This window comes from Sabethes cyaneus, chromosome 2 (assembly GCF_943734655.1).
Source record: "Sabethes cyaneus chromosome 2, idSabCyanKW18_F2, whole genome shotgun sequence".
Lineage (NCBI taxonomy): Eukaryota > Metazoa > Arthropoda > Insecta > Diptera > Culicidae > Sabethes > Sabethes cyaneus.
The window spans coordinates 228,213,242-228,225,268 of NC_071354.1; the positions used below are offsets into that span (position 1 = coordinate 228,213,242).

Sequence of the window (12,027 nt, forward strand, 5' to 3'; positions counted from 1 at the left end):
CACGGGGGCGCACGCACTTTTCCACGCGCGAAGGATGGCGATGCTGATGCTGAAGCTGATAATGTCGTCTTGTTTCTCGAGTAGCCTTTCCGATGAACAGGAGCTCTGCTACATTGTGCTTCACTTCTCCGACAAAATTCCTTTTATCCAATTTTTTTGTGTTAAATTTCACAAACGAGATTTTTGATGCTAAAAAAAGTTCTCGAATTTCAATTTTTTTTGCTTGTGTTCGCACGTTGGATTTATTCTACAACGGAAATTGTAATTCTTCCGATTCACTGGCTATCATGGATTGTTCAAACTGATTTAACGGCAGCTTTCCTGTGCCGGGTGAGAGTTTTCGTTCCACTCGGGATAATTCACTTTGATTTATTCTCTCGCGCACCACTGGACTATATCAAATCTGCACACACTCCTCGCAGTAACTAGATTTCCCACGGGGAAAATTTCCGCTCGTCATTGCCTTCCAAGTAGCTGTGCCAGTCGGTTGGTAGGTAGGTAGTCGTTTTTGCTTGGACGACCGCCCGACGGCACAGTAAAGCGGGAGAAAAATAAAACCACCTCGTTGTCGTTAACCACAGCCGGGGTGCAGCACAGCCCAGCACGGCTTTCGGTATGGGAAAACTCGTAGCTGAGCGGGCCAGATAAGCGTACCGAGACAGACAACCGTATCGAAGTGGCGCGGCGACCAGACGTTCCATCTGCAACTAAAACTAGAACCGAATGGAGCAGATAAAAGCCCCCTCCGGTGTAGTAAAGAGCCTACGGGGGGACGGGACATACTGGCGGTCGACGTGCTCGGGTAATTGATGCTCTCACTGCGAAGTGAGAGGTTCGATTGCTTGATTTGGATTCTGCTAGAAGGAAATTCTTGACAGCAGTGGTTGGTAGGATGGTAGGATACGATCATTGAGGCGAGTTACTCTCATTGTAATATTACTTATATTATAAAATATCATTTTAAACTGCCGCTACTCGCATAACGGTCCCATTTATATAGGAAACTCCATAGAAAATGGGACTGTCATGAGATATTTTTACTTTCGTTTAATCGTGGTATAAGTTTTCTGGATACTTTAAATAGTTTCTTACCGATTTATTTTACCCGCTGTGCCTACAGCCGATATTGCAAATTCATACACCTTCCTGACTTTTGATAAGCCTCAATCAGTTCGTTTTCTTTTTAATTAAAAACACTTCCTTCTGGCATTTTTAAGCAGTCCATTCGAGCAAATTTTCCGAAAGCATCTTACCCGGAGATAAACGTGACTAAACACTTCTTGCGACTATAGCAATCTGACTTATTCAAAACATGTGTTTTTGACAGATGCAACGAACACACGCGATCACAGTAATCTATGGCAAACAACAGACCAGACATATCTTTACATAAATTAGGTGCTTCAGAAAGTTACGCGAGATTTCATCGCAAACATCGTTATATATGAAATGAGGTGCTTATACAAAACAACCAAGCGAAACCAGCCGGATATCTGGTTTGGAACTTAAATTTCACGTTCTCCGGAACATCCACAAATTTCTTCGGTGAAATAAGCCGATCTGTGCGGTTGTTGGACACAGCATCGATGCTGAACAGCCTTTCAGCGGAACACAGAACTATCATTTTTTCCTTCTTCAATAAAGAACGCAATCTCTTAGAACGAGTCACTTGTAGTACCTTTACCCGCCCCGTAATCGAGTGGCGTTTCACTTTAGCTCTGGAAGATGCGCACAAGTCTTCTTCGATGTTTCTTCGCATGGATTTTTCAGAAATGTTGGCTTTCTTGGCAAGCTTCCTTATGCAATGTACCGAGTTGCGAGCAATCTTTGCACGAACTAATTTGATCACGTTTGAACATGCAAACGGCGGACTTTCATTTCGCGATTTCGCGATTGAGACCATCATGTAGAGTCTTTGAACTGTAGACCTACGACCTTGGCAGTCTCCTTCGATGTCGCCTGGTCGAGCAGATTACTCGTAATCACTTCTTTGGGGTACATTTTAACTAATTTGCAATACCTACAACGATTCCGATGTTCTGATGCAACACTCGAAAGTAAATGTAAACAAATACACATACATAAGTCATTAGCTACACAAATTTACCCAATATTGAAGTTTGCATTTTTTAGAGCCACACCCTGAAGTTTCAAATTCAGTTTGTCGTTCAATATGAAGTACACTGAAGTCGCTTTTTACGCGGTTTTCTTTTACGCGACTATTTTTACGCGAATTTTGGAATTTACGCGGTTTTTACGCGAATTTCGGAATTTGCGCGGTTTTTTACGAGAATTTAGGAATTTACGTGTTTTTTTACGCGATTTTTGGAATTTACGCGGTTTTTTTTCGTGATTTTTGGAATTTACGCGGTTTTTTTTACGCGAATTTCGGAATTTACGCAGTTTTTTTTACGCGATTTCCGGTTTTGCGCGGATGTGCTCAAAACGTCTATTTTTTCGCGTAGTGTTGAAATCCACAAAGTTTTTTTTTACGCGAAATTTTGGTTTTTTTACGCGAATTTTGGAATTTACGCGGGTTTTTTTTACGCGCATTTCGTAATTTTCGCGGTATTTTTAACGCGATTTTCGGAATTTACGCAGTTTTGATTTACGCAGGACGTATCCTTCGCGTAAAAAGCGACTTGAGTGTAGAACTTTGCGCCCAATTTGCAATTTATATTGCGATGTAACTTGAAGCCTGATTGGTTCAAATTTAAGTTCAATTCTAAATCCTAGTCCAATTGCATATTCGATTCGAAGTCCAATTTAAAGTGTAATTTAAAATCTAATTCTACGTCTAACTCTAAGGTCAATTTCAGTCAAATTTAAAGGCCAATTTGAAGTCCGCTTTCAAGTAAAATTCAGTTCAATTGCAAGCAAAATTTAATCTCATTTCGTTGTGGTTGCGTTTCTATAGCATTTAGACCAATTGCAGATGCGGAAATGGCATGGAGACAAGAAGGTGAAGGGGAGGGGTTATGGAGCTGAGTCCACCGAGGAAGGATGTGTGGAAAAAAGGCTTTGTTTCTCTTCCGTTATAAGGATTTTCGGAGAGCAGATAGATGCGTAATTGGCTACGTGACAGAAAAGGGAGCTGACTGGGAGTGAATCAACAGGAGGGGGACGAGGAACGTCAGTATGACTGTATGACATAACTCCGGAACGCCTGGACGATTCTTTATCAATTTTCTAAAAAATGTGATGTAAATAGAAACCCTTATGGCGTAACTCGGACGTGTCGTAAAGTTTTCTGTTTAGCCGGCCGATATTTTTGCAAAAAAAAAATGTATATTAATCATTAATCATTACCTCCCAGTTGGCCTCGAGGTAAGATGCTGGCCTAATAAGTCAGTCATCGTATGTTCGAGTTAATAGGATCATAGCAACTAGCCCTGCAATTGTCCTATACTCTAACAGCTGGCTGTAACGTCTGTCGTATAAAAACAGAAAGTCAAATTTCGATAACGGAATGTACCACCTAGATCTGGCTGTTTTTTTTTAATTGATCATGCAAAACTACATCCGCAATAACTAAGATTACTTGACTTTTCCAGACCAGGGCATAGTTTTGAAAAGTCAATTCCTTCTTTCTATCGCTTTTTCGCTCTCTCCCAAATCGCTTTTTGGCAGTCTCAAATCGCTTTTTCAAAAAAGCAAACCCAAGCAGTACTATTTATTGCATGAAGGGTTACGCAACTATAATTGAAACATTCAAATACGGTAAAAGTTCGCATCAGTTACCTTTATCGAACTGTTATGTGATTGAAAAAGCGCAAGAGGTGGAGCCTATATGCAACCAATTGTTACACAGATGTTTTATGGAACATCAATGCGCGTTATCTATCCATTCGCGACTGCGATACTAAAAGAGATTTTAAGCCTGTTCGCACTCACACGAAATCCTATGTCGCGTTGTCAAAACTTGCGACTACGATACCAAAAGAAATTTTAAGTCTGTTCACACTCACACGAAATTCTGTATGTCGCGTTGTCAAAACTTCCGTGAAAACAAAAACAACAATACTTTCTTCTCTTTTTTCCTCGCACAAAAACCAAACAATTATGAGCAACTTCGTAATCGCGAATTGTGTTTAGTGGGAACCGGGAAACAAATTTCCTCTCTCCCGAAAATTATTTACATTAATATCCTTAATCCGAAACAAAACTTAAGTTTTTTTGGGCCTATTATGAGCTAATCTTCATGCCATTCAAAATTTATCGTGCAAAATATAATTTTGCTTTGTATTATTTGATGCGCCTCGTGAAAGTTATTAATTTATTAATTTTCAAGTTTAAAGAATTAAACCAGCCAGATTAAGAATTCGTTTACGATGGAAAAATGCGGTGGAAAAATCGAACTATATATTGTAATCAAATAATATTTTAGTAAATGCCATGGATTTCTGATGAATGTTCGTGTAATTATTGTTAAAATAATAAAACGTTTCTTCGCTGAAAAATATATTTTTCATAAAAATACGGCGGACTATGATGTTACATTGATTGTATTTGTTTGGTTAAATTTTATTTTAAAATATGCCGTAATCAACATGATGCAACATCATGTGACATTATTGTTTAGCAATGACATTATAATAACACGATGTTGCGATGAAGTTTCATGTTACTAAATATAGACTAAAATATTTGTGACAGCCAGTATAAGTATTGGATAACCTGAATCCAACGTATTAATAACATGAAGTTGTTTATTTATTGCGTGTTTCAATACTGTAACCGGTGAAGTTTTTTGCAATTTAAACAAGACTTAATAGCAACATGGAAGATGTTGTAAGTGCTGCTTGGGAAGCCATGGGTTTATACCGTCTTTAGACATGAAAAACCCTTCTTTATCGACAGACTTCGCAGCCGGCTGTTAGAGTACAGGAAAATTACGGGGCCAGTGCAACGATCCTTTTGACTCTAACTAGCAAGCACCGCCTAGCCGAGATTCGAACATACGACGACTAGCTTGTTAGACCAGCATCGTACCTCGAAGCTAGCTGGGCGGGGCTTTTCCACTGTTTCTCAAATTACTCTTTAGCTGTCTTTTTGAGACTCTTTTTCGCTCTTTCTCAAATTACTTTTTCGATGACTCTTGCTTTCGCGCTCTCTCCCAGATCGCTGTCTGTCAAATCATTTTTTCGCGGTCACTCAAATTACTTTCTCGCTGTTTCTCAAATCACTTTTTCACTCTTCTCTCCAATCACTTTTTCGTAGTCTCTCAAATCGTTCTTTCCACTGGGTCTCAATTTGCTTTTTAGTCATCTCTCAAATCGCTATTTCGCTGTCTTTCAAATCGTTTTTTTGCTCTCTCCCAAATCTCTTTTTCGCTGTGTTTCAAATCGCTTTATCGCCTTCTCTCAAATCGCGTTTTCGCTGCGTCTTAAATTACTTTTTCGTTGTCTCTCAAATCGCTTTTTCACCATCTTTCAAATTACGTTTTTGTTGTCTCTAAAATTGCTTTTTCGCTGTTTTTCAATTACTCCATCGCTTTCTCTTAAATCGCTTTTTCGCTGTCTTTCAAATCGCGTTTTCGCTCTTTCTCTCAAATCACTTTCGCGCTCTCTCCCAAATTGCTTTTGTGCTATATCTTAAATTGCATTTTCATTGTTTTTCAAATTGTTGTTTCACTATCTCCCACATCTCTGGCTTTTTCACTCTCTCCTAAATCACTTTATCGCTGTCTTTCAGATCTTTTTTTCACTGTCTCACAAAGCACTTTCTCTTTGTTTCTTAAATCGCTTTTTTCACAGTTTCTCGAGTCGCTTTTGTTGTCTCTCAAATCGGCTGTCTTTCAATTACTCTATTACTTCTATTGCTTTTTCGCTGTCTTTCATATCTATGTTTCGCTCTATCTCAAATTACTTTTTTGATGACTCTTGCTTTTTCGCTCTCTCCCAAATCGCTGTTCACTCTCTCTCGAAGCGGTTTCTCACTGTTTCTAAAATCGATTTTGCACTGTCTCTCGAATCGCTTTTTGTTATTTCTAAAATCGTTTTCTCACTGTCTCTCAAATTGCTTTATAGCTGCCTGTGTACATCGACTTTTCGATGTACCTCAAATCGTATTTCTGCTGCCTCTTTCAAATTGTTTTTTGGCTCTCTCAAATCACTTTCAATCACTCTATCGCTTTGTCTCAAATCGCTTTTTCGCTGTCTTTCAAATCTATGTTTCGCTCTCTCAAATCGCTTTTTCGCTCTCTCAAATCGCTTTTTCGATGACTCTCAAATCACTTTTGCGCTCTCTCCCTAATCGCTTTTATGCTGAATCTTAAATTGCATTTTCATTATTTTTTTTTTCAACTATTTCACTATCTCCCACATCGTTTTTTCGCAGTCTCGAATCTCTGTTTCACTCTCTCTCTCAAATGACTTTTTCACTCTCTCCCAAATCACTTTATCGTTATCTTTCAGATCATTTTTCTAGCTCTACTTTCTAACTCTTTCTCAAATCGCTTTTTTGTTATCTCTCAAATCGATTTTTGGCTGTCTATCCAAGCTCGTTTTCGCTCTCTTTCTTTCAAATCACTTTTTCGCTGTCGTTCAAATCTATGTTTCGCTCTATTTCAAATCACTTTTCTGATTACTCTTGCTTTTCGGCCTTTCCCAAATCGCTTCGCTCTCTCTCTCTCTCTCTCTCTCTCTCTCTCTCTATATATATATATATATATATATATATATATATAAATATATATATATATATATATATATATATATATATATATATATATATATATATATCTCTTAGACACACACACGTACACACATACACACACACGTACACACATACACACACACACACACACACACACACACACACACACACACACACACACACACACACACACACACACACACACACACACACACACACACACACACACAGAGATCGCTCTTACACTGTCTCTCAAATCGGCTTTTCGTTGTATTCCAAATCGTGTTTCTGCTGCCTCTTTCAAATTGCTTTTTCGCTGTCTCTCAGATAGCCTTTTCGTTGTCTCTTTAATTGCTTTTTCACTTTCTTGTAAATCTCTTTTTCGCTCTCTCCTAAATCACTTTGTCGATGCCTCTCGCTTTTCCCCCTACTAGCACGGTTGTTACAACGTTGTTGTGGTAACCGAAATATGACTAATTTCAGTCGTTATTCGGTTGCTTCAACTAAATGGACCTAAAGTGTGCTGCTTGGGTCGCTTTCTCCCAAATCGCTTGATCGCTGTCTTTCAGATCGTGTTTTCTCTGTTTCCCAAATCGCTTTTTCACAGTCTCCTTTTTTTGTATGCCAGAAGGGCACTGGGTTCAAAAATGCCACTGCCACAATCACGAAGAAGCTCTTCGCTTCACTGTCCCCAGCAAACCACAAATCGTATAATAATGTGTGAAAATCATCTTAAATATCGCTAAACAAACTCGAAATCGTACATAAAGCTTAATAATGCGCACCCTAGTTTACATTTATTCGTACAAAATGATAGTAACTGATTCACATACGATTTTCGTCACTGAATTGTGTAGCATTATGGAACTAATCATGTTGAGTCGGATTTCATCGTATACAAATGCTTATGAATGTGAACTGTTTTCATATAATTTGCAGTACGTATATCGCCTCCAAAACAGTACGCATATGCTGGTTTCGAGCATCGAATGCGATTTTTCTAGATATATATCGGTACATATATCACATTTGTTACTTTGATATACGTACGAAAATGTTTGCTGGGTCTTCGCTGTCACTGTCGCTTTTTAATTTATCTGGCAAATCATTTTCCCGTTATCTCTGAAATTGCTTTATAGCTGCCCCACAAACCGCCTTTTCATTTTCTCGTCGTCGTTTCTTTTCGTCGGTTTCTCGCTGTCGTTTAAATCACTTGCTCGCTGTTTCTCAAATCTCTTTTTTTGCTGTCCTTTAAATCGCCTATTTCAAATTGTTTCTTCGCTGTCTCTCAAATCACTTTTTGCATGTCTTTCAAAGCGCTGTTTCACTGTCTATCAATCACTCTGTCATTTTCTCTTAAATCATTTTTTTATTGTCTTTCAAATCGCTTTTTCACTGTCTCCCACATCGCAGTCCCAAATCGTTTTTCGCTACCTCTTTCACGTCGTTTTTCAACTGCCTCTCAAACCTTTTCGCCTTTTCGCTGTATCTCAAATCGTTTTTTCGCTGTCCTTCATCACTTTCGCACTGTCTCTTTCAATTTGCTTTTTTGTTGTCTCTCAATCACTCTATCGCTTTCTCTCAAATTGCTTTTTCGTTGTATTTCAAATCGTTTTTTAGGTCTCTCCCAAATTGCGTTTCCGCTTTCTCTGAAATTGCTTTTTCATTGTCTCTCATATTGCTGTTTCACTGTCCCCCATATCGCAGCCACAAATTACTTTTTCGTTGTCTTTCAAATCGCCTTTCCACTGACTATCGAAACCCCTTTTCGCTGTCTCTCAAATCACTTCTTCGCTGTATCTCAAATATACTTTTTTCCGCTGGCTATCACACTGTATTTTAACTGTCTTTCAAATGGCTCTTTCGTTCTCTCTTAATTGCCTCTTTCGGTTTCGTTCTCTCTTCGTACTCTAATGGAACTCGACCAAGAATGGGCAAGGCTAGTTTCCGTGACTTCTAATGCCAAAGTTGCCAAAAAACTCAGAACAACTTCGACTACGCAGTCAGCTATATGGAATGCGGAATTGTCTAATTTATGCAGGATCGCATGTTCTGGACAAACAGTTTATTTTGTTTTGAATACGGTTGCGACTGTAATTAATCGCTTTGTGATTTAAAACCCGAATCTTACATATAAGCTTACAATTAGGGCTTTGAGATGAACGGGAGTTTGTACCTTGTTGTTTTTTGTATGAATATTACCTATTTGTGATGTCATTCATTATGTATTTTTCTGTAATCAGCACTTTTTTTTTGATAGATTTGCTATTGATTCAGTGAATTGCTTATTATCCGTGCTAGAGTGTCGATGCATTCATCTTTTTTCTCCCACATGTTTTTACTAGCTGTTAACCAAGTTCGCTTTCTAAAGCCAGGGAGTGCAGAAACTAGTTATAATTTGCTCTTGGACTAGAGGTTTCATATCGCTTCTCGGGCCAGTACCATTCATTGTAACTAGCGCCGACTACCGATTTCATGGTCGGTAAAGCAGAGTAAAGCACAAAGAGAGGGTGTGTAGAATGTCACATAGTAATAATTTTGATTAAAATTTTATATACTTTAACACTTTTATTAGGTCGTATGAATAAAACAATTTGCATTGCTTCTCCCGTGTAAACCTTATGGAAGAAGTAAGGCAAAATCTTTTATTCTTCTGCCTGTTTAGTTTTGATCGTAAGTTACACTATGTTACATTCATGTCTTTACTATTTTGTTATACTTTGTCTGAGGCTATTCTCTTTGTTTTTCGATTTAGCTTTTTCAATAACCAATTGAACCCAATAACCCAATGTCTTCACTATTTTTTATAATATTTTTGATGCTTATTGTTGGTAAAAACTTATATTACCTGTTTTCATTCTATAATGAATGATTAATTCTAAATTTGTGTCATGCTGTTGATCGAATTCTGTCTCAGCTTTGTCTTAGCGTTACTTGGAATGTTTTTAAATGTATATAATTTGGTTTGCATTTATTCCAAATTTAGTTAACTAAAAACGACCATTTCCCAATCGAAATGTAACACCGCAAAAAGAAATGTTACGCTGCTGGTCATCAAAGTAATAAAATCGAGAGTTGATAGAACCGATAAAGGTTGTCACCGGTTGACAATTACAAGTGGCTTGTACAAGTGGTCTTACAGTGATAAGACAGTTGAGTTTGCAATACTTTTAAATCAGCTTTTCCCTCTCTACCCAGCCAATTAGTGTGTCATCGAAATTTTGATCCCAATAACACGAAGCAGAATAGTTTCTGTTGTTCTCCACTTAGCCCGGGAACGTTCGATGTTATCTCGAAAGCTAAAGCTCTGAATAATTCAGTGGCATTAACCACCACCCACCCGCCCCGACGACGTTCGTTATCAACATCGACGGCACGGCGGGCACGGGCGGCTGCGTTCGCTGCAGACATTCAGACAGACAAATCAAATTAATTCCAAATAAAATTAATGATAGCAATCATTTTGCCGCGTTTCCGTCTCGCCTTCCGCGTTATCAATACCTGCACCTTACATAAGTATGGATACGTATCAGGTTATCATTGTGCAATCAATGTCGCTGAGTGGTGGAGGGCACTCAAAGTGAATTAAATTTTTTCTATCATGCTTTCGACAGATTCCTTCGTCCAATTCGTCGTCTTTCGTGGGCGATGCGTTCGGATTTGTCCACACTGGGAAACCATCAACCAATTTATGTTGTGATTATCTAGATGTCCTGACCTTCGCTAACGGGGGGGTACGAAATTCGTTTCTGATGTCACGGGTTGACCCCAAACGAAGTAGGCGTTCGTTTGGATAGGTGACTGACATACGTTAAGATAACGAACAGTTTCGTCAAAAAACATCCGGGTAAATAATTATATGGCCGCTTAAAGTTTCCTACTTCATTAAGCTTAATTGGGAACAGTCACTAATAATATCCGTGACCTATACCATTCATCAAACGCCAATAAATCGATACGCAATTGGCCAGCAAACCGCGTTGAGTCATGTTATTTCACCAATTGTCAGCCCCGTAACATAATATTTACTTTCGGCCCGTGGCAACCCTAACCATTGTGATCGAGATTTCATCTTGCATCGTGTATGTACTATGTCTATATCTATACCTAAATCTGAAACTGTAGCATTTGGGTGCGGCTCGTGTGCTTTCCACCCGTAGCTACCAATCAGAATACATTCCAATAAATAGACCCCTAGCAGGCAAACAATAATGGAGGAAGTTTCACCAAACAACCGAATCGGTAAACAAATAAAACCCGAAACTGTCCAGATTGGTGCTTGTTTTCGCATTCCGTAACACCTTCCAACCAGCAGCCAGCCAGTTTGAACTGAAAACTATATGATTCGACACCGAGCGAGCAACAGTGTCGGCTGCATCCACCTACAACGCAAAACAATACATTATCAAACAATAAACAACTTTCGCCCTGCTCTGACCCACCCCACATTTTACCGTTTGGTTCTGGTTTCTGTTTATTTGCAGACAGAAGTTGTCGAACGTGTGTCGTCTTCCCGATGTCACCAGCAGCGAGAACGGGATAGTTCCAGATCGCCGGCTCCAACACCAGCACCCCCATCCACGCCACGGAAAATCAAAGGTGAGTGAGTTGCGAATTTGCATCCATGTTGGATTGGAATGACAATCAAGGCAGGCACGTTTGGCACGTGGTAACTGATCGTAAACACACCCAGAAAGCAGGCGTCGATTATTTTGCCATTTGATTTTTTTCGTTTTGTTTGTGTTTACTTCAATCTTTCCCGACCGAACGAACGAACGAACGGGGTATTCAACGAGAACAAACATTACCTTCCGGTCTTTGTGTTGTTGTTCAATTGTTTCGCGAAGTTCATTTTCTCTGTGCATAAACTTTAGGCGAGTAAAAGGGGTGAAAGTCCAGTAGAAAGTAAACTTTACGTAAATTTATATCGCCGGCTCATGAATAATTTGAAGTGATTTGTTTAGTGATGGTAAGGAAAACAAGAATTTTTTTGTAATTTTTATAACAAAAGCCAACCGATGACTGACTGACTGACTGACTGACTGACTGACTGACCTGACTGACTAACTGTCTGACTTTTTACTTTTTACTTTTTACTTTTTACTTTTTACTTTTTACTTTTTGCTTTTTACTCTTTACTTTTTACTTTTTACTTTTTACTTTTTACTTTTTACTTTTTACTTTTTACTTTTTACTTTCTACTTTTTACTTTTTACTTTTTACTTTTTACTTTTTACTTTTTACTTTTTACTTTTTACTTTTTACTTTTTACTTTTTACTTTTTACTTTTTACTTTTTACTTTTTACTTTTTACTTTTTACTTTTTACTTTTTACTTTTTACTTTTTACTTTTTACTTTTTACTTTTTAC

At 38.4% G+C, this 12,027-nt stretch overlaps 1 protein-coding gene across 1 annotated transcript in view; it reads left to right on the forward strand.

The window, feature by feature from the left end:
- The first annotated feature begins 34 nt into the window (after positions 1–34).
- LOC128736718 (AF4/FMR2 family member lilli) overlaps positions 35–12,027 on the forward strand; it is a 152,934-nt gene continuing 140,941 nt past the window's right edge. The window contains exons 1-2 of the mRNA XM_053831204.1: positions 35–115; positions 11,142–11,256. Coding sequence (XP_053687179.1) covers positions 35–115; positions 11,142–11,256 — 196 coding nt within the window. The remainder of the gene's footprint in view (positions 116–11,141; positions 11,257–12,027) is intronic.